Source organism: Hordeum vulgare, chromosome 7H, assembly GCF_904849725.1.
Source record: "Hordeum vulgare subsp. vulgare chromosome 7H, MorexV3_pseudomolecules_assembly, whole genome shotgun sequence".
NCBI classification, from domain to species: Eukaryota; Viridiplantae; Streptophyta; class Magnoliopsida; order Poales; family Poaceae; genus Hordeum; species Hordeum vulgare.
The window spans coordinates 627,301,157-627,324,722 of NC_058524.1; the positions used below are offsets into that span (position 1 = coordinate 627,301,157).

The 23,566-nt window shown below is 49.2% G+C and overlaps 2 protein-coding genes and 1 non-coding gene across 4 annotated transcripts; all 3 read right to left on the bottom strand.

Annotated features, from left to right (window-relative positions):
• Positions 1 to 9,863: 9,863 nt before the first annotated feature.
• LOC123409627 lies at positions 9,864 to 12,394 on the bottom strand. The gene is made up of 2 exons (XM_045102486.1): positions 10,804 to 12,394; positions 9,864 to 10,721 (listed from the first exon to the last, which is right to left on the bottom strand). The coding sequence occupies exons 1-2, from the start codon at positions 12,392 to 12,394 to the stop codon at positions 10,075 to 10,077; spliced, it is 2,238 nt and encodes a 745-aa protein (XP_044958421.1). The 3' UTR covers positions 9,864 to 10,074.
• A 5,675-nt stretch (positions 12,395 to 18,069) lies between these two features.
• On the bottom strand, positions 18,070 to 18,141 carry TRNAT-CGU. Its single transcript has one exon. It is a non-coding gene; the product is annotated as a tRNA-Thr (tRNA).
• Positions 18,142 to 19,310: 1,169 nt separating this feature from the next.
• Positions 19,311 to 21,234, bottom strand: LOC123407018 (HMG1/2-like protein). 2 transcript variants are annotated; one of them, XM_045100048.1, is made up of 8 exons: positions 21,145 to 21,234; positions 20,992 to 21,048; positions 20,792 to 20,905; positions 20,609 to 20,666; positions 20,425 to 20,469; positions 20,214 to 20,294; positions 20,000 to 20,119; positions 19,311 to 19,683 (listed from the first exon to the last, which is right to left on the bottom strand). In XM_045100048.1, exons 2-8 carry the CDS (start codon positions 21,033 to 21,035, stop codon positions 19,663 to 19,665), a joined length of 483 nt encoding a protein of 160 aa, XP_044955983.1. In that variant the 5' UTR covers positions 21,036 to 21,048; positions 21,145 to 21,234; the 3' UTR covers positions 19,311 to 19,662. The 2 variants fall into 2 exon arrangements, with proteins under 2 accessions (XP_044955983.1, XP_044955984.1); XM_045100049.1 differs by having other exon boundaries at positions 20,992 to 21,045; positions 21,141 to 21,209.
• Between the last annotated feature and the right edge of the window lie 2,332 nt (positions 21,235 to 23,566).

Here is a 23,566-nt window from a genome sequence, read left to right on the forward strand (position 1 = left end):
GCTCTACGTTGTTTCCAATCAGTAATATGTCATCCACATATAATATTAGAAACGCCACAGAGCTCCCACTCACTTTCTTGTAAATACAAGATTCTCCAACCATTTGTATAAACCCAAATGCTTTGATCACCTCATCAAAGCGTTTGTTCCAACTCCGAGATGCTTGCACCAGTCCATAAATGGATCGCTGGAGCTTGCACACCTTGTTAGCATTCTTAGGATCGACAAAACCTTCGGGTTGCATCATATACAACTCTTCCTTAAGGAAACCGTTAAGGAACGCCGTTTTGACATCCATCTGCCAGATTTCATAATCGAAAAATGCAGCTATTGCTAACATGATTCTGACGGACTTAAGCATCGCTACGGGTGAGAAAGTCTCATCGTAGTCAACTCCTGGAACTTGTGAAAAACCCTTCGCCACAAGTCGAGCTTTATAAACGGTCACATTACCGTCAGCGTCCGTCTTCTTCTTAAAGATCCATTTGTTCTGAATAGCCTTGCGGCCCTCAGGTAGTATCTCCAAAGTCCACACTTTGTTCTCATACATGGATCCTATCTCGGACTTCATGGCTTCTAGCCATTTGTTGGAATCTGGGCCCACCATTGCTTCTTCATAATTTGCAGGTTCATTGTTGTCTAACAATATGATTGATAAGACGGGATTACCGTACCACTCTGGAGCAGCGCGTGATCTCGTCGACCTGCGTGGTTCAACAGAAACTTGAACTGGAGTTTCATGATCATCATCATTAACTTCCTCCTCAACCGGCGTCGCAATGACAGAGGTTTCCCCTTGCCCTGCGCCACCATCCAGAGGGATGAGAGGTTCGACAACCTCCTCAAGTTCTATCTTCCTCCCACTCAATTCTCTCGAGAGAAACTCCTTCTCGAGAAAAGCTCCGTTTTTAGCAACAAACACTTTGCCCTCGGATTCGAGATAGAAGGTGTACCCAACTGTCTCTTTTGGGTAACCTATGAAGACGCACTTTTCCGCTTTGGGTTCCAGCTTTTCAGGCTGAAGCTTTTTGACATAAGCATCACATCCCCAAACTTTAAGAAACGACAACTTTGGTCTTTTGCCATACCACAGTTCGTATGGTGTCGTTTCAACGGATTTTGATGGTGCCCTATTTAAAGTGAATGCAGCTGTTTCTAATGCATAACCCCAAAATGATAACGGCAAATCAGTAAGAGACATCATAGATCGCACCATCTCTAACAAAGTACGATTACGACGTTCGGACACACCATTACGCTGTGGTGTTCCAGGCGGTGTCAACTGTGAAACAATTCCACATTTTATTAAGTGATCACCAAACTCGAAACTCAGATATTCACCCCCACGATCAGACCGTAGGAACTTGATCTTCTTGTTACGATGATTTTCCACTTCACTCTGAAATTGCTTGAACTTTTCAAATGTTTCAGACTTGTGCTTCATCAAGTAGACATAACCATACCTACTCAAATCGTCAGTGAAGGTGAGAAAATAACGATATCCGCCGCGTGCCTCCACGCTCATTGGACCACACACATCGGTATGTATGATTTCCAATAAGTTACTTGCACGCTCCATTGTTCCGGAGAACGGAGTCTTAGTCATCTTGCCCATGAGGCATGGTTCGCACGTGTCAAGTGAATCAAAGTCAAGTGACTCCAAAAGTCCATCAGCATGGAGTTTCTTCATGCGCTTTACACCAATATGACCCAAACGGTAGTGCCACAAAAATATGGCGCTATCATTGTTTACTCTAACTCTTTTGGTCTCAATGTTATGTATATGCGTATCGCTATCAAGATTCAATATGAACAATCCTCTCACATTCGGTGCATGACCATAAAATATGTTACTCATAGAAATAGAACAACCAGTATTCTCTGACTTAAAAGAGTAACCGTCTCGCAATAAACAAGATCCAGATATAATGTTCATGCTCAACGCAGGCACTAAATAACAATGATTTAAGTTCATCACTAATCCCGACGGTAGCTGAAGTGACACTGTGCAGACGGCGATTGCATCAACCTTGGAACCATTTCCTACGCGCATCGTCACTTCATCTTTCGCCAGCCTTCGTCTATTCCGCAGTTCCTGTTTCGAGTTGCAAATATGAGCAACAGAACCGGTATCGAATACCCAGGCACTACTACGAGAGCCGGTTAAGTACACATCAATAACATGTATATCAAATATACCTGATTTTTCTTTGCCCGCCTTCTTATCTGCCAGATACTTGGGGCAATTGCGCTTCCAGTGACCCATACCCTTGCAATAGTAGCACTCCGTTTCAGGCTTAGGTCCAGCCTTGGGTTTCTTCGGCGGATTGGCAACAGGCTTGCCGCTCTTCTTCGAATTGCCCTTCTTGCCTTTGCCGTTTCTCTTGAAACTAGTGGTCTTATTCACCATCAACACTTGATGCTCTTTACGGAGTTCAGACTCTGCGACTTTCAACATCGCAAACAACTCGCCGGGAGACTTGTTCATCCCTTGCATGTTGTAGTTCAACACAAAGCCTTTATAGCTTGGCGGCAGTGATTGAAGGATTCTATCAGTGATAGCTTCTTGCGGGAGTTCAATCCCCAGCTCAGCTAGACGGTTTGAGTACCCAGACATTTTGAGCACATGTTCACTGACAGATGAGTTTTCCTCCATCTTGCAAGCATAGAATTTATCGGAGGTCTCATACCTCTCGATCCGGGCGTTCTTCTGAAAGATAAACTCCAACTCCTGGAACATCTCAAATGCTCCATGACGCTCAAAGCGACGTTGAAGTCCCGGTTCTAAGCCATACAAGACTGCACATTGAACTATTGAGTAGTCCTCCTTACGTGCTAACCAAGCGTTCTTAACATCCTGATCAGCCGTAGCGGGTGGTTCATCTCCTAGCGCAGCATTAAGGACATAATCCTTCTTCCCAGCTTGTAAGATTAGCTTAAGATTACGAGCCCAGTCTACAAAGTTGCTTCCATCATCTTTCAACTTAGCTTTCTCTAGGAACGTATTAAAATTCAGGATGACTGTTACGTGAGCCATGATCTACAACACAAATATATTCAAAGTGGACTTAGACTATGTTCAAGATAATTAGAGTTCAACTTAATCAAATTATATGCTAAACTCCCACTCAAAAAGTACATCTCTCTAGTCATTTGAGTGGTTCATGATCCACTTACGCTATCCCAAGTCCGATCATCACGTGAGTTGAGTATAGTTTCAGTGGTAAGCATCCCTATGCTAATCATATCAACTATATGATTCATGATCGACCTTTTGGTCTCATGTGTTCCGAGGCCATGTCTGCACATGCTAGGCTCGTCAAGCTTAACCCGAGTGTTCCGCGTGCGCAACTGTTTTGCACCCGTTGTATGTGAACGTTGACTCTATCACACCCGATCATCACGTGTTGTCTCGAAACGACGAACTGTAGCAACGGTGCACAGTCGGGGAGAACACAATTTCGTCTTGAAATTTTAGTGAGAGATCACCTCATAATGCTACCGTCGTTCTAAGCAAAATAAGGTGCATAAAGGATTAACATCACATGCAATTCATAAGTGACATGATATGGCCATCATCACGTGCTTCTTGATCTCCATCACCAAAGCACCGGCACGATCTTCTTGTCACCGGCGCCACACCATGATCATCCATCAACGTGTTGCCATCGGGGTTGTCGTGCTACTCATGCTATTACTACCAAATCTACATCCTAGCAAAATAGTAAACGCATCTGCAAGCACAAACGTTAGTATAAAGACAACCCTATGGCTCCTGCCGGTTGCCGTACCATCGACGTGCAAGTCGATATTTCTATTACAACATGATCATCTCATACATCCAATATATCACATCACATCGTTTGGCCATATCACATCACAAGCATACCCTGCAAAAACAAGTTAGACGTCCTCTAATTTTGTCGTTGCATGTTTTACGTGGTGACCATGGGTATCTAGTAGGATCGCATCTTACTTACGGAAACACCACAACGGAGATATATGAGTTGCTATTTAACCTCATCCAAGGACCTCCTCGGTCAAATCCGATTCAACTAAAGTTGGAGAAACCGTCACTTGCCAGTCATCTTTGAGCAAAGGGGGTTACTCGTAACGATGAAACCAGTCTCTCGTAAGCGTACGAGTAATGTAGGTCCAAGCCGCTTCAATCCAACAATACCGCGGAATCAAGAAAAGACTAAGGAGGGCAACAAAACGCACATCACCGCCCACAAAAACTTTTGTGTTCTACTCGAGAAGACATCTACGCATGAACCTAGCTCATGATGCCACTGTTGGGGAACGTCGCATGGGAAACAAAAAATTTCCTACGCGCACGAAGACCTATCATGGTGATGTCCATCTACGAGAGGGGATGAGTGATCTACGTACCCTTGTAGATCATACAGCAGAAGCGTTAGAGAATGCGGTTGATGTAGTCGAACGTCCTCACGTCCCTCGATCCGCCCCGCGAACAATCCCACGATCTAGTACCGAACGGACGGCACCTCCGCGTTCAGCACACGTACAGCTCGACGATGATCTCGGCCTTCTTGATCCAGCAAGAGAGACGGAGAGGTAGAAGAGTTCTCCGGCAGCGTGACGGCGCTCCGGAGGTTGGTGATGACCTTGTCTCAGCAGGGCTCCCCCCGAGCTCCGCAGAAACGCGATCTAGAGGAAAAACCGTGGAGGTATGTGGTCGGGCTGCCATGGAAAAGTCGTCTCAAATCAGCCCTAAAACCTCCGTATATATAGGTGGGAGGGAGGGTGCCTTGCCTTGGGGCTCAAGGAGCCCCAAGGGGGTCGGCCGAGTCCAAGGGGGAGGACTCTCCCCCCCCCCCCCAAACCGAGTTGGACTAGGTTTGGTGGGAGGGAGTCCCCCTTCCTTCCCACCTCCTCCTCTTTTTTTTTCTCTCTTGATTTTCTTCTCCTTGGAGCATAGGGCACTTGTGGGCTGTCCCACCAGCCCACTAAGGGCTGGTGTGTCTCCCCCAATGCCTATGGCCTTCCCCGGGGTGGGTTTCCCCCCCCCCCCCCCGGTGAACTCCCGGAACCCATTCGTCATTCCCGGTACATTCCCGGTAACTCCGAAAACCTTCCGGTAATCAAATGAGGTCATCCTATATATCAATCTTCGTTTCCGGACCATTCCGGAAACCCTCGTGACGTCCGTGATCTCATCCGGTACTCCGAACAACATTCGGTAACCAACCATATAACTCAAATACGCATAAAACAACGTCGAACCTTAAGTGTGCAGACCCTGCGGGTTCGAGAACTATGTAGACATGACCCGAGAGACTCCTCGGTCAATATCCAATAGCGGGACCTGGACGCCCATATTGGATCCTACATATTCTACGAAGATCTTATCGTTTGAACCTCAGTGCCAAGGATTCGTATAATCCCGTATGTCATTCCCTGTGTCCTTCGGTATGTTACTTGCCCGAGATTCGATCGTTAGTATCCGCATACCTATTTCAATCCCGTTTGCCGGCAAGTCTCTTTACTCGTTCCGTAATACAAGATCCCGCAACTTACACTAAGTTACATTGCTTGCAAGGCTTGTGTGTGATGTTGTATTACCGAGTGGGCCCCGAGATACCTCTCCGTCACACGGAGTGACAAATCCTAGTCTTGATCCATACTAACTCAACTAACACCTTCGAAGATACCTGTAGAGCATCTTTATAGTCACCCAGTTACGTTGCGACGTTTGATACACACAAAGCATTCCTCCGGTGTCAGTGAGTTATATGATCTCATGGTCATAGGAATAAATACTTGACACGCAGAAAACAGTAGCAACAAAATGACACGATCAACATGCTACGTCTATTAGTTTGGGTCTAGTCCATCACGTGATTCTCCCAATGACGTGATCCAGTTATCAAGCAACAACACCTTGTTCATAATCAGAAGACACTGACTATCATCGATCAACTGGCTAGCCAACTAGAGGCATGCTAGGGACGGTGTTTTGTCTATGTATCCACACATGTAAATGAGTCTTCATTCAATACAATTATAGCATGGATAATAAACTATTATCTTGATACAGGAATTATAATAATAACTATATTTATTATTGCCTCTAGGGCATAATTCCAACAGCATGAACCTAGCTCATGATGCCACTGTGGGGGAACGTCGCATGGGAAACAAAAAATTTCCTACGCGCACGAAGACCTATCATGGTGATGTCCATCTACGAGAGGGGATTTCCGATCTACGTACCCTTGTAGATCGCACAGCAGAAGCGTTAGTGAACGCGGTTGATGTAGTGGAACGTCCTCACGTCCCTCGATCCGCCCCGCGAACCGTCTCACGAACCGTCCCGCGATCCATCCCACGATCCGCTCCGATCTAGTGCCGAACGGACGGCACCTCCGCGTTCAGCACACGTACAGCTCGACGATGATCTCGGCCTTCTTGATCCAGCAAGAGAGACAGAGAGGTAGATGAGTTCTCCGGCAGCGTGACGGCGCTCCGGAGGTTGGTGGTGATCTAATCTCAGCAGGGCTCCGCCCGAGCTCCGCAGCAACGCGATCTAGAGGTAAAACCGTGGAGGTATGTGGTCGGGCTGCCGTGGCAAAAGTTGTCTCAAATCAGCCCTAATACCTCAGTTGTATAGGAGGGAGGTAGGGGAGGAGGCAGCCTCAAACCCTCAAGGTTTGACCGAAATTTGAGGTGGAGGAGTCCTACTCCAATCCTACTTGGAGTAGGATTCCACCTTCCCACTTGGAAACTCTTTCCACCTTGTGTTTTCTCCTTCTCAAACCTTATGGGCCTTAGTGGGAACTTATTCCAGCCCACTAGGGGCTGGTTTATCTCTTCCCATAGCCCATGAGACCCCTTGGGGCGTGACACCCCTCCCGGCACTCCCGGTACACTACCGATGAGCCCGAAACTTTTCCGGTAATGCTCGAAAACTTTCCGGTAACCAAATGAGGTCATCCTATATATCAATCTTCGTTTCCGGACCATTCTGGAAACCCTCGTGACGTCCGTGATCTCATCCGGGACTCCGAACAACATTCGGTAACCAACCATATAACTCAAATACGCATAAAACAACGTCGAACCTTAAGTGTGCAGACCCTGCGGGTTCGAGAACTATGTAGACATGACCCGAGGGACTCCTCGGTCAATATCCAATAGCGGGACCTGGATGCCCATATTGGATCCTACATATTACAAAGATCTTTATCGGTTGAACCTCAGTGCCAAGGATTCATATAATCCCGTATGTCATTCCCTTTGTCCTTCGGTATGTTACTTGCCCGAGATTCGATCGTTAGTATCCGCATACCTATTTCAATCTCGTTTACCGGCAAGTCTCTTTACTCGTTCCGTAATACAAGATCCCGCAACTTACACTAAGTCACATTGCTTGCAAGGCTTGTGTGTGATGTTGTATTACCGAGTGGGCCCTGAGATACCTCTCCGTCACACGGAGTGACAAATCCCAGTCTCGATCCATACTAACTCAACGAACACCTTCGGAGATACCTGTAGAGCATCTTTATAGTCACCCAGTTACTTTGCGATGTTTTATACACACAAAGCATTCCTCCGGTGTCAGTGAGTTATATGATCTCATGGTCATAGGAACAAATACTTGACACGCAGAAAACAGTAGCAACAAAATGACACGATCAACATGCTACGTCTATTAGTTTGGGTCTGGTCCATCACATGATTCTCCTAATGATGTGATCCCGTTATCAAGTGATAAACTTGCCTATGGTCAGGAGACCTTGACCATCTTTGATCAACGAGCTAGTCAACTAGAGGCTTACTAGGGACAGTGTTTTGTCTATGTATCCACACATGCACTGTGTTTCCAATCAATACAATTATAGCATGGATAATAAACGATTATCATGAACAAAGAAATATAATAATAACTAATTTATTATTGCCTCTAGGGCATATTTCCAACATAGTGATCCAAACGTTTCGGGAACCGCGGGTCCGGTTCCATGGAACTCGTCAAAACTCGTAGTTTGGCCTATTCCGGCCAGTTTCGTATGTTATTACTCACTAATTATGGGTCCCGTTGTGATCCGAACGTTTCAGAAACCCCAGGGTCCGGTTACGGGGAATTCGTCAAAACTCGCAATTTTGGCATATTCCGGCAAGTTTTGTATGCTATTAGTTACTGATTTTGGGTCCCGATGTGATCTGAATGTTTTGGGAACCCTTGGGTCCGGTTACGGGGAACTCGTCAACCTCGCAGTTTTGGCCTATTCCGGCCAGTTTTGTATGCAGTTACTCACTGATTTTGGGTCCCGGTGTGATCTGCACGTTTCGGAAACCTCGGGGTCCGGTTACGGGGAACTCGTCAAAACTCGGAGTTTGGTCCTATTTCGGTCAGTTTTGTATATACTATTAATAACTGATTTTGGGTCCCGATGTGATTCAAATGTTTCAGGAACCCTTGGGTCCGGAATCCTTTATGAGAAAAATGATAAGGAGACAGCATTATCCGCAACGGCCCCACATGCTTCATGAATGGAACAAACTCGATCCACTTCATTTGGAACTCCAGGGCCTGCACTCTGATTAAATTTGCAATTGGTTGTTTTTCGTGTCCTGCTAGCACTAGAAGTCTAGAGCCTCTTATGTTTATGCAGCCATCCAATCTTCACAAATTCACTGATGTGAGTACTAATGTGTGTCTGCAAGATCCGAGACAAACAGGCAGAACAGTTTCGCTGGAGGTAAGAGCATCTTCAACAGTCGCGTTAAACTAGGACCGCGCCGCAAAATAGCCCGTTTTAGCGCGCGCGCAACGCGGCGGGTAGCTCCAGCGGACGCGCAAAAACGACGCGCGCGGCATATGCAGTTCAGCACGCTGGCCGAAACGCAATCGCGCGCCGCTTATTTGCTGCGCCAGCTCCCGCGCTCGCTCCTCCACTCTCGCGCGCTCGCTACCCACTTCCACCCCCCCCCCATCCGGCCGCGCCGCCGCCGCCGCTCGCACCCCCCGGCGACCGTTCAGGCGCTTCCCCGGCCTATCGCCGCCCGCGCCCCCCGGCGACCGTTCAGGCGCTTCCCCGGCATATCTCCGCTGCCGCCGCCAAATTTGCTATTGTGGGAGGACCGGCTAGATATTGGGATCAAAAAATGCTTTCGTACATCATGCAAGCTTGTGTGATCATGCACAACATGATCATCGAGAATGAGTGTGGTCAAGATTTAGACTACTCACACTATGAGCTCTTGGGACATCCCGTGTGAGTGCGACGGGGGCCTGAAAGGGTAGCCTGTTTTGTTGCCTCCTATCATGCCATTCGGCGTCCCGCAACGCACAATGAACTTCAGAAGGATTTGATTGAAGAGTGGTGGGCATGGCATGGACGACAAAGAGCATGATTTCTGCATTCGACATTGTATTGTTCATGAACTATTGGTTGTGTTTATTGCATTATTTGTTGTATTGAACGATAAACTATTTGTTTGAGTTGTAATGACTATTTATTGTTGATTTATTTTGTTTGTTTGATCATTTTTACTCCTATTTTTTGAAATGTATATGTGGTTTGTGCATGCTGTGCGCGTTGTATTTTTGGGCGCTGCTGGAGCGGCGCGCGTGCTGTATTATAGCGCGGCCGTTGGAGCCAGCGCCTATCCCCCCGCTAAACCAGCCGAAGCGCGCGCGGCAAACACATTTGTTTGGCGGCGCGCGAAGCGCGGTTGTTGGAGATGCTCTAAGAGCATCTGCAACCGGACAGATATGATCCCGTCCGCGGGCGCGTCCAGTCAATGATGTTCATTTTGACCCCCTTATTATTTAAGAATAAGAAATGTCCTTTTCGAGTTTAGGGTAAAAGAATATTTAAAAGGGGACAGATGTTGTACATTGCAAATCATAAGCTACAATGTACATCAAATATTTTTTTTCGAATTAACAATGTACATCATGATTTGCACACTGACACTAGGACTGCAGCATTGGGCTTCTCTCTGTGCCTAGGACATTGTTGGTCTCTGCTTCCAACTTATGCAGGCTGCAGCCCACTTCCAAGTATTTTTTTTTTCCTACAAAACCTGCTCGATCAGGTGCAGTCAGACAAACAGCTGACGCACGACGTCGCCGAGCAGCTCGTCGAAGATGGCGCGCTCGATCTTCCTCCCGACGGCGCAGGCGTCCTCGCACAGCGCCTCCGGCACCCACGGCGACCTCCCGACCTCGCGCTCAGCCGTGTAGTCCACAGTCACCATTGCCACGTGACGCCACACCTCGTCTTCCAGCTCCCTCCCTCGCAGCCGCGACGACGACGGCGCGCCGTTGTTGCACTCCACGACCCACCGGCGCAGACAATACGGCGAAGAATACGAGACGGCAGGTCTCGCGCCCGCCAGCAGCGCCTCGTTGGCCAGGTCGAAGAGCAGCCTGCGGCGGTCCGCCGCTCCGAGCTCTTCGTCCTCTCCGGCGCCGTCGTCGCGGCGCCGGAGATGGCGGTAGTAGTACCCGTCCTCGACCTCGTCGAAGACCTCCTCGGAGATGACGATCGAGTCCGTCCTCGACGCAGCCGTGTCGCCGTCGTCGTCGTTGAACAGCCCCGCGGCAACGAGCACTTCCCTGACGTACGCCGTGTCAGGGTCGTCGTTCTCGGCCGCGGCGTCGGCCTTCCGTTCCCACGGCGACTCGCCTCCGCCCACCGACGCCTCGAATTCCGACGAACACCTGGGACTCCATCTCGGACTCGACTCTGCAAAAACGTTGCAATGCTGAAGCAGAGGATTCATATGGAATGCAGCAATGGACTTCTTCAGACTTTTGCGGTCCGGTACCTGGGAGGAATGTGCAGTTGAGATCGCCGGAGAAATGGCGCCCGCCGCTGACCTCCAACGGCGACACCGGGCTAGGAGGGGCCAGTCCGGCCAGCAAATTCTGACGAGGAGACGCCGGAGAGGAAGCCTTCTTCTTGGACAGATGCATGAGCAACAGCTTCCATGCTCCTCCGCCCAAGCAGAGGCTCTGCCTCAGGCTGGCCACCGTCCCTCTGAAGATGCTGAGGCTTCTGCACCGGTCCACCAGCTTCCCCGCGCCTACAGAAGACGCGTCCGAACACCCCGCCGCCGGGGCAGAGAACGACCGGAGCAGCGCCCGCGGCGACGCGGCGACGAAGTCGATTCCGTCGTCGTGCAGCTTCGCCGGACTCCGACGCGGGTCACGGTCAGGGCTCTGCCGGTCGTTCACGCCGGATCCTGCCCGCAATGGTGACCACCTGCTGACCCTCGGTCCTCTGCCCGTGATCTTCGTCGGCGACATGCCCTCGGTCCTCGCCATGACGCTCTTCAGCATCCGGTGCTCCGGGGACGGCGACGCCGCGGCGCCGTCGCGGCGGCTGCGGTCGCCTCGGAAGACGCGGAAGGACTCCAGCCGGCTCAGCCTCTTGCCGACGGCCTCCCTTATCTGCCTCGCCGTGTCTTGAGCCGTTCCCGCCGGGTCATCGCCGACGCTTCCCCAGCCTTTCCTCGCCTTGGCAACGACGTCGCCTGGGCCGTCGGCCTTGGCTTCCGTTTCGACCTTGAGCCTCTCGGCCCTCTCCTTCACCTCCCGGAGGAAGTCCTCCATGTCCATGCCACCGTCCCGCACCGCCTTCCACGACGGCGGCGCGTTCCGATGATCGCCGGCCACAGCGCGAGTACTAGTACCAGTGGTCGGCCTGAGGATCGCTATCCGTGTCGCCGGCATGCCGCGCGACTTCTCGGACGACGTGGAGCTCATTTGGTCATGATCACCGGAGAATTCTTCAGACGCCCCAGCTTCTGAACCACCATGGAGCTGCTCGGCTTCTTCTTCAGCATTCTTCTTCTTCAGGCCAACCACCAGCGCCTTAACGCCATCTTCTTCCTCCTCCACGCTGCTCCGACGGCCGCCATAGCCGTACCTCGCCATCTTCTCCCGGCGCAGGTTCTCCTGCGCGATCCTCTGGATGCACCTCCCGTCCAACAGCCCGGCCACCCGATCACCGCTCCTCCTCCTCCCGGACGCATCGGCAACAGTCTCCTCATCCTCCGTCCCCAGCGGCGGCGTGGCCGTGGAGGCGAGCTGCCAGGACGCGCGGAAGTCCTCCTTGATCTTATCCAGCAGCTCCTCCTGCGGATGCTCGCGGCGGCGACCATCGCGCCGAGCTCGCCTCCGCCGCCCTGGCTTCATCTTGTTGAGGCAGTACCGGTAGTAATCCCCGCCGATGCGGCGGCCGTGGTGGGAGCCGAGCGGGCCGCACCTGGGCTGCTCGACCTGGGAGGACGCCGGCTTCAGCAGGCTGATGACAGTCGTGGTTCCCTCCGAGGCATGGACGACCGCCGTCGCCGTCGTCTGGTGATGGTCCTCCATGCCCATGAGGCGGGCGATGACGCTCGGCTGGCCGAGCATCGGTCGGATTCTTGGAACGGCGGCGGGCGTCGCGATCGTGCTGGCTGCTGGTCGAGGAGGAGGACTGGTGTTCCTGGCTGCTGGCTGCTGTCAACAGTGGCGGCAAATGGATTTCTGAGAGGGAGGAGTCATCCCGCGCACGATCAAACAATTTAGATTAGTGTGGTTTCTGTGTGGGCGTTCACGACGACAGTTTGATCCTAGCACGTCCGTATGTAGCTTGTATGTATGCAATGCAAACTCTACGTACCATAATCGACTTGGATTTCTTATGTTATGCCCGAGTCAAACTCACTCGATCCAATATTGGTCCCCCAGCCTTTGCACGAATCTCAATGCTTGGATGCCGGATGGCTCAAACCACGCCTTGGGCATGAGAAATGAAAATATTACAAATCAACAAGCCTTATTGTTCGGGGCCTACTACTTGTCCGCCGATGGATCTTTTTAAAAGATCCATCATCTTGCAGTTCGTCCAATTATATGATGCGAGTCGTCTGTTTTATTTTCTATTTTCCTACCACAAATGCTGTATTGCAAACCTCATTCGAGTAACAAGATCCCGGTTGCAAAAATACTCTTCTCTTTTCGGCAACAAGACTCTAATTTTAAACATAATGCCTGCAACAGATCCCACTTGCAAAACTTGCAATATATCCGGTCTTTTCTCTATATTTTTGTAAAAATATCCTGGTTGTAAAATTTACAGCAGCATCTCCGACCTCTTCAATGTATTCCTGCAACAAATCATATGTTGCAATTTTATTCAACAAAACCATGTTGCAAAAAAACATCACCGCGTCACAACCGCCATTGCAACAACTCTATTGTTGCAGTGACTGTTGCCGCATGCCGTACCAACACGTGGCGGTGGTGCAGGCTCACGTAGGCACGTGTGGCGCCTAGGGAGGACGGTCGATGTTTAGCGTGGGATCCGTCGGGTGATTAGAATATTTTCGGTTGTTGTTCACTCCTTTTGTGAAAATAATCTTTCGATCTCTCTTCGTCTGGAATTACTGTCTGGATGCATCCATTTCCGCGGCGGGTAATTCAGGACGGAGGAAGTTATTAGAACATTGTGGCCCCATGTTTGGTCTTGGAAATTGATGACAATCCCTATGGACTAATGGTTGCCATATGTTATATTCGAAGAATTTGTTCATAGGCATTTCTTGAAGTCCATTTGTTGGTATCACGGAGTTTATGAGATGACCAAGGTGGCATTCAAGGATTTATCCAAAGATTGATCATGTGAGAGTTAAGCTTTTTGCAAGCATGTCTTGAAGAAGAAGATTGTAGGAACATTCATGTTTTCCTTCAAGACGGTATCTTTATGAACAAGAGAAGATAAGTCTCAAGATTGATCAAGACTAAGTCAAACAGTAAATCAAGTTGATCAACACACAAAGCGTACATGATGTACCGAGAGGGATCAAGTGATCCCATGGTATGGTAAGCATTGTCCATTGTCCTTCCACATTGGGCTGAACTAGGTGGGATCTGCCTCACACCCACTCACAGTAGACCCCATCACGCAGCCACCCAGCTCCTTCCCTTCACCCACCTCCAATCCCAAGCCTGGTTTGAAACTCACTCCACAACACGCTTCCAACCTCAGCAATGGCGTAGCTCCAATCCTTTGGGATCAAACCCATCTCCAAGCTTGAAATCAACCAGATGTACTTGAACAACAGTCAATCTATTGCTGGTGTTGGGGATAATTAAGGTAGGGGATCCACCGGCGCTGGAAATGGCGGGGTACTCGTCAGGTGTAGCCCCAGTATGCATCCCCGTCTCGCCTCGTGTCGTAGTTTTTCACCCAACGCACGGACCCCACTAGCGGAGAGGGCGAGAATGGCTGCATCGCCCTCCTCTCTTCCTCGGTTGCCTCGCGTGGATCCTCCTCACCAGATTTATCTCCTCTCGATTCACCATGGCCCCGAGAGACCTCCACAAATCGCAAAGCCGCGGATCTCGAGCTCGAGTTGCTCTCCTCCTCTACCACTTGATCCGCCTCTCTTCATTTCCGCACACATAGGGAGCACGACAAGGTGTCGTCCCGGATCCGCTCTGTTCGTTCCTTCCATCGCGCTCTCTAGCTGCCATGAGCATCTCCTGAGGCACCGAAGAGATCGACTCAATCATCTCCGAAAATGCCTCATAAATGAAAGGGAGCACCGATCTCACAGTCTTTGTTCCGTGTGGAGTGTTGGAAATATGCCCTAGAGGCAATAATAAATTAGTTATTATTATATTTCTTTGTTCATGATAATCGTTTATTATCCATGCTATAATTGTATTGATTGGAAACACGGTGCATGTGTGGATACATAGACAAAACACTGTCCCTAGTAAGCCTCTAGTTGACTAGGTCGTTGATCAAAGATGGTCAAGGTTTCCTGACCATAGGCAAGTGTTGTCACTTGATAACGGGATCACATCATTAGGAGAATCATGTGATGGGCTAGACCCAAACTAATAGACGTAACATGTTGATCGTGTCATTTTGTTGCTACTGTTTTCTACGTGTCAAGTATTTGTTCCTATGACCATGAAATCATATAACTCACTAACAGCGGAGGAATGCTTTGTGTGTATCAAACGTCGCAACGTAACTGGGTGACTATAAAGATGCTCTACAGGTATCTCCGAAGGTGTCCATTGAGTTAGTATGGATCAAGACTGGGATTTGTCACTCCGTGTGACGGAGAGGTATCTCGGGGCCCACTCAGTAATACAACATCACACACAAGCCTTGCAAGCAATGTGACTTAGTGTATGTCACGGGATCTTGTATTACGGAAACGAGTAAATAGACTTGCCGGTAAACGAGATTGAAATAGCTTTGCGGATACTGACGATCAAATCTCGGGCAAGTAACATACCAAAGGACAAATGGAATGACATACGGGATTATATGAATCCTTGGCACTGAGGTTCAAACGATAAGATCTTCGTAGAATATGTAGGATCCAATATGGGCATCCAGGTCCCGCTATTGGATATTGACCAAGGAGTCACTCGGGTCATGTCTACATAGTTCTCGAACCCGCAGGGTCTGCACACTTAAGGTTCGACGTTGTTTTATGCGTATTTGAGTTATATGGTTGGTTACCGAATGTTGTTCGGAGTCCCGGATGAGATCACGGACGTGACGAGGGTTTCCGAAATGATCCGGAAACGAAGATTGATATATAGGATGACCTCATTTGATTACCGGAAGGTTTTCGGAGTTACAGGGAATGTACCGGGAATGACGAATGGGTTCCGAATGTTCACCGGGGGGGCAGCCCACCCCGGGGAAGCCCATAGGCCTTGGGGGTGGCGCACCAGCCCTTGGTGGGCTGGTGGGACAGCCCAAGAAGGCCCTATGTTCCATAGATAGAAAATCAAAGAGAAAAGAAAAAAAAAGGAGGTGGGAAGGAAGAGAAGGACTCCACCTTCCATTCCTAGTTGGACTAGGATTGGAGGAGAACTCCTCCTCCCCTTGGTGGCGCAGCTCTTGGGGCTCCTTGAGCCTCAAGGCAAGCCTCCCCTCCCCTCCTCCTATATATATGGAGCTATTAGGGCTGATTTGAGACAACTTTGGCCACGGCAGCCGACCACATACCTCCACGGTTTTTCCTCTAGATCGCGTTTCTGCGGAGCTCGGACGGAGCCCTGCTGAGATTAGATCACCACCAACCTTCGGAGCGCCGTCACGCTGCCGGAGAACTCATCTACCTCTCCGTCTCTCTTGCTGGATCAAGAAGGCCGAGATCATCGTTGAGCTGTACGTGTGCTAAACTCGGAGGTGTTGTCCGTTCGGCACTAGATTGGAGCGGATCGTGGGACGGATCGCGGGACGGTTCGTGGGACGGTTCGCGGAGCGGATCGAGGGACGCGAGGACGTTCCACTACATCAACCGTGTTTCTTAACGCTTCTGCTGTGCGATCTACAAGGGTACATAGATCGGAAATCCCCTCTCGTAGATGGACATCACCATGATAGGTCATCATGCGCGTAGGAAATTTTTTGTTTCCCATGCTACGTTCCCCAACATGAAGGTGCTGAGGATGGAGACGACGACGGACCTTGTTGTAGCGGAGGCATGGCTAGGGGTCAGGTTGGGGACTGGGACGGCGTCAGCAATGGCGATGGAAGGGCGCGGGTTCACGAGAGCTCCGTGAACCATCTATTACTCTAAGTTGCAACTATCGTCTTACATGGACAGCAAGCATAGCATATGGTAGCCCGTAGCCACACAGGTCATACATGGGAGCTCCACACGCCTCACACATGACTCGAGTGTGGGTGCAAAATAAAGTAGTCTCGCAAATCATGATTAGCAATCCCGGAAATGAAGTCCATTCGCAAATCATGATTAGCAATCCCGGAAATGAAGTCCATTCGTTAGAGAATGAAGTCCATTCGTTAGAGATAAATTAGAATTTAAAAAAAATGACAATAAAGTACTCTCGTAAATCATGATTAGCAATCCCAGGAACGAAGTCCATTCGTTAGAGATAAAAACTGACAAATCAGAATTTAAAAAAAATGACAAACTAAAAATAAAAGTTGAAAGCCACCGGTGAGAATCGAACTCACGACCTTTCCCTTCACCCACCTCCAATCTGAGGCCTTGTTTAAAACTGACTCCACAACACGCTTCCAGCCTGGTGTAGATCCAATCCTTTGGGATCAAACCCATCTCCAAGCTTGACATCAACCACATCTACATGAGAGCTCCGCGAACCATCTATTCTGTCTTGCAACTATTGTCCTACATGGACAACAAGCATAGCATATGGTAGCCATACATGCAGTGGCGGAGCTTGGGCTAAAGTCATGGAGAGGCCATTGGCCGGAGGGGCAAAGTTAGTCACCATAAGCTGATTTTTAGTAGATAAGTTGTTCTAATGTCAAGATATATACACATACTTTTCAATGAGTTGGGGAGGGCACCGCCCAGGTTGGCTCACATGAATCTCCACCACTGCACACATGTCATACATGGGAGCACCACACGCCTCACACGTGACTCGAGTGTGGATGCAAAATAAGAGCTTTGCTACATCTACGTACACCTCTTACAAAAATTTACGTAGCAGCTCACGTGGCTTAGTTTGGTTGTAATAAGGGGGAGAATGGGCCCACCCCCCTGGGGAGAGAGAGGAGGATTAGAGGCAGGTTACGTAATTCTTCGTAGCTTTCCGTAGGTGTAGGATTTTGGCCAAAATAAAGTAGTCTCGCAAATCATGATTAGCAATCCCAAAATGAAAACCTGGCAAATCAGAATTTTAGAGGGGAAAAAAAAGAAAAACTGACAAACCACGTGACTCGAGTGTGGGTGCAAAATAAAGTAGTCTCGCAAATCATGATTAGCAATCCCAAAATGAAAACCTGGCAAATCAGAATTTTAGAGGGGGAAAAAAAGAAAAACTGACAAACCACGTGACTCGAGTGTGGGTGCAAAATAAAGTAGTCTCGTAAATCATGATTAGCAATCCCAAAATGAAAACCTGGCAAATCAGAATTTTAGAGGGGGAAAAAAAGAAAAACTGACAAACCACGTGACTCGAGTGTGGGTGCAAAATAAAGTAGTCTCGTAAATCATGATTAGCAATTCCAAAATGAAAACCTGGCAAATCAGAATTTTAGAGGGGGAAAAAAAGAAAAACCTTATAAAAGGTGAAGCCCCCGGTGAGGATCGAACTCACGACCTTTCCCTTACGAAGGGAACGCACTACCACTATGCTACGGAGGCGGGTGATGCTATTTACTCCTCTGACACGCTCTTAATTTAATATCCCGATTAACCCCACCACCGCTCCACCCGGTCACTGACACCATAACCGCAGCGATTCGGAATTTGAAACCACGGGACAGATCCAAGTAGTAGCACTAGTCATCAGCGACAAGAAAAAAATCAAAAGGCCGTCCTTCCCCGCAGGCAGGCAGGGTCGTAAATGCGGCCGGGCAGACATGTCGGCCCGGTCCCAGACTCAGAGACCGAGCGAGCATTCATGGATGCCTGGAGCAGCAGACAGACATACGGGCAGCTGCTGCAAACACAACGGCTCCTCCTCCATTCATTCATTCATTCCAATCCCCAGCATACCACAAATATCTTTCCTGACGACGGGCCGCACTCCGCCACCATTGTTTTCAACGCGAGAGCTTTGGCCCATGATGGATGGATGCATGGCATCTCCCCTTTGGCGACGCAACACGGCCAGGCCTGGAGAATTCGCGACCACGAATCTCTCTCTGCAACTTGAAGAGAGAAAAATGTGGTCGATTCCACTGCTCCACTGGATGTACCAATGATTGATTGGCTACGAAAGGGAAGGGATGCAAAGAAGCAAGAGCGACAGAAAATGCAAAGAGTGGTCATCTCCTCGACGACATGCAAACAAACAGCAATCTCCTGATGAGCTTGACCTTGGAATGCAGAATCACAGCGCAAGTAAGTTTTTGCAAAGAATCTGCGGTCCGGTCAATGATTGGTTGGCCACAACATATAGTGCTACAAAGAGGGGGGGTGATATATTGGACTGTTCCATCCACCGTCAATCAAAGAGGAAGATTTCGGTATAATTGGTACAACTACCTGCAAACATGGGTAGGCAAGGTCCAATCCAGGCAGCACAAGAACTGGGGATAACAAAGCTCGTAATTTCAAGACCACAGCTACAAATCTGACAAACAAGTTGGACAAAGTGGCAAGCATTTTTCCAACCAGGCACAGCACGGCAGCGATGCCACCTGCACTTGTAAGCCCGCTTCATGAAAAGACAGCATCGATCAAAGAACAAACCAAGCGAGCATAACAAGGAACAAACCATACACGCACAGCTCGTGCACAAGGGCAACAATCACATAACAAACCAAGCATAAAACATAGACGCACAACAAGAACAGGACAACAACAGCTTAATCTAACATTACCCAAACTGATATTATCACAATGTTAGCCGATGACAATGGACGGAAAGAGTGACCATCTAGGTAGGTACAGGCAGGGGCACACCAGCGGCGGAGGACATACACCCTAACACCGCAAGGAGCACCCCGCCGGCGGGGGCGCCAACAGGGAGCGCTATCCGTTATAGCAGGACGGATGGACGGACGACATGAAAAAGGTAAAACAACATGACGGTGTGAAGTGAAACTTGGGATAATTCTAGTGGAGATGGATAGGCTCCTTATGACAACCACCACCCACAGCTCAGGGGCCTCGCGCAGCAGCTCCCGCCTTGTCCGCCGGAGCAAAGATGCTTCTTCTTTACTCGTCGTCATCCTCGTCCTGCAACGAGCAGCAGCATAAGCTTATTATGCTCATGTTCAGAACATATACTACAACAGTTCTTAACAGGTGCTTGTTATGCCTGAGATTCAAGACCTTCCTAACTAATACTATTATACTTCTTTTTATCGATCCAATTTTTTGACCACCTCTACATGATAGAGCTCAACAGAAACCAGTCCAGCCACACCTCATTACGATCTAAACATACAATCTACAGCTAAGGAATAATGCAGCATTCTAGTTATCAATAAGCATGCCTGGCAAGTTGGATACAAGAGACAGTATACAGTACACAGGATGCGGTGTGTTATACCTCATCGCTACCCTCATCGTCATCGTCGTCATTGATCTCCGACTTGGACTTGTCGGATTCCTCCTCATCTTCCTCCTCTACCTCCTTGGCAGCGGCCTTCTTTGGGGCAGCAGCAGTGCTCTAAACAAACAAATCACGGTCCAAAGATGAGCACTATAGAACGTAGAACAGAAACAACAGCAAGGTTAAACAGCTGGGGTCTGCATGTCGGTACCTCGCCCTTGTTGTAGGCAGCAATGGCCTTGTTGTACTCGCCCTTGAGCTTGTTGGCCTTGGCAACAAAGGGGGCCTTTTCCTGCAAAGCAAATCGAGATAACTCGCATGTCAGCATACGCATCCACAAAAAAAGCAAGGTAACAGACAAACCTAGCAAGCTAGGGTTAAGCAGGAAGGTCCTGAAGGAGAAGGAAGGAACGATGGCTTACGGATTCGCTCAAGCTCTTCCACCTCTCACCGGCCGCTTTGCCGACCTGAATAAAAGTTTTACCGCGGAAGCAACTGGTCAGTTCCCAGATCATGACCCAATCTACAGGGCCTGGCAGATTAATTTGTACATTCGTGGTGGTGGTAGAGAAAGCAAAGCAAATCAGTAGTGTGGGAGGAACTTACGGCGGCGACGGACTTGTTCTTGGGGTTCTTCTGCTTGAACTCCTCGCGGAACTCGCCCCTGATAGATGGTACCAACCAACAAGCGGAAGCAGGGTCAGGTTTAGAACAACGGCCGCCCGGAAATCACGGGCAGAAAAAAAAGAGAATCTGGTAACAGGAAGGATGGTGGATCCGAGGACGTACATGAAGACGAAGAAGGCGCTGGGCGCCCTCTTGGGCTTGTTGGGGTCCTTGCCTGCCTTTCCCTTCTTCCCCTTGGCGGCCGGCTTCTCCGCCCCCTTGCTCTTCACCGCCAACCTACACACGGCCAACAGATCAGAGAGGCCGAACCCATGAAAAAAACAGATCTGGTTACTCGAATCAAATCGATGTGGCCAACTTACTTGGTGTCGGCCTTGGCGGCGCCCTTGGATTTGGCCCCCTTCATGGCTGGTTTCCTGCGGCGAAAACGCGAAATCCGGTCAGATCCGCTCGAGGGCCGGCGAAAGCCGGTGGGAATCGGGCGGATCGAGGCGAATCGGGGGAGGCTCACCTGGGGTTGGGGTGGGGAGGGCGCTCCTGGTCTGGTTTGGGGAAAGGAAGGAAGGAAGGGGACGGAGACGGAGACAAGGGAGGGCTAACGCTGCGTTGGGACGAGGGGATAAGAAGCGCTCGGCCTCGGCACGCGCCCGAGGGCGTATCCGCGATTCCGCCCCATCTCCGAGGGCCCGCCCACAACCCCCAATTCGAATTTTCGGACCCATCCACCGCCCTTCTCACCCCACGATTCCCACCCAGCGATGACACGCGGGGCCCGATGCGTCGTGGGGCCGGGCTGTCATGTTGCGTAGCACAAGGGGTAGGGGGGCGGGCCGCCGCGCAGTGCAATCCGCGAGGGGCGCAAACGCGATTGTGGCGGACGCGGGGGGGGGCGGGGGAAAGAAGCGCGCGCGCAGGGGCTTGGGCGGGATTTTGGAAATTTGGGGCCGCGCCGATATTTCTGCATGTGCCGCGCGCGTTCGGGGCCTGCGGGCCCGGGCCGTCAGCCGGGTGGGGCGGCACGTCAGCGATCCGCGAGGTGCGCCGCGATTGGGCGGATCGCTGCTGTTCGGAGCAACGGAGGCGGCTGTGCTTTCACCCTGTGCTTCCTATGGCGCACGGCGCGGCCTCGCTCCGGCCGCTGGGGGCGCCGATCTCAGCGATTCGAAACGCCGCCTTTCGCCGCGCGACGAGTGCTGCCGATCCATGCGTGCTTTCGCTAGGGTTTCCAACGCATTTCGAGTTTCTTGTGGTTTTGTGCCTCGCCTTGGTCACCGTGACGTCACCTGGATCAGCGTGATCTTGTTGGGATATCACGTTTTTACTGCGGGTTCTTACTGTGGGTTTTTTGCTGGGGGGTTTACATTTACTTGCACGGGTGATTTCTTGTGGCCTGGCCTTCCGCCTCATCCATGGGTGTCTAGATTGCAAGACATGAATAACTCACCATTTGTTTGGAAGAAGAAAAAAACATGAATACTCGTGATCAACTAGTTTCGATCATTTTTTGAGACCCTGATTGCTGGAGATAGATCGTCTATAAGTTACTCCCGATGAACCGTCGGAGGGAGCAGCTTCCAGCCTTCATTTTTGATCGTTTCCTCGGCGAAATTGACTCAAGAGGTGCAGTTGAATTTTTTTATTTAACAAACGACATTGATAAAAGCATTTTCCTATAAAGAAACAGAGACACCCTAAATTTTGAAATACCATGCTCTCGATTTATGAAATAATATCGTCGTCTAATATCATACATGGATATTAAAATGTAGAGTGAATTATACTTTTTACCCCCTGTAGTAGTTGCACATTTGTGACACATACTACCCTCATTTAGTGGAACATCAATCAAAATGCCACCGAAGTATTTCAGAGACTTTTAACATAATTTTACATCATTTCTTCATTTTTTTATGTTAGATAGAATCGACATGTTGCCTCAATGATTCGTAAAATAAAAAATGAAAAAGGAAGGGCATCATTGACGATCATGCCCAGACTTCTATTGTTCATCTGATCAATGCCATGCCGCCATCCAGATATTTTTGGATCTTGGACGCCACGTCACACCTTGTCTAATGGACACGCATTAGAAAACAAGGATTCAAAGCTTCTAAAAGGAGTCTTCTAGACGATTTTTCACTTGACGGGGAAATTAGTGTCACAAATGTGTGTGTGTCTATATATATATATATATATATATATATATAGGGGGTAGAACTTGGAATTCACTACAAAATAATAATAATGCCATGGTCAACAAAGAAGAAGAAAATGCCATGTTAAATAATGTCATCTCTTAATAATAAAAATGTCATATATTCATAAATGAAAAATAACATATCGTAATCGTAATAAAATGTCATGTATTAGTAATAGAAATGACATATCTTTAATGATAAAAATGTCATATAATATAATAATAATAATAATAATAATAGTGGAATCTCATAATAATATCGCATCTGAATAATAAAATATCATGTACAAAAGCAAACTTGACTTGTGGAACAAAAACGAAAGCAAGCGAAAATGTTTAAATTGCCACGTGACATCGCTAAAAAATTATAAATCATCATTTAATTATTTTATACGAAATTGACATGAACACGTCGCTATCCAGTGCGATGGTTGTACTGATTTGAATGATAACGCGCTCGCTAACTTTATCTTATAGCAAACCTAGCCGCAGCTACAGTCACGCCATGCACAAACATTCACACAGAAGCAACCAACAACACCATGGTCAAGGTCATGTTGGTGCTTTTTCTAATCTTTCCTCTCCTCTCCCAGTCCAAGGCCACCACTACCTACAAGGAGATTACATTCGACCTACAGAACCAGAGTTTCGTCGAGTTGGTCCAAGCCCTGGTGCTGCATCAGCCACCTCCGCCGAGGGCGATTGCGGCGGACACTGTGCTGAAAGACAGCTTGGTATCC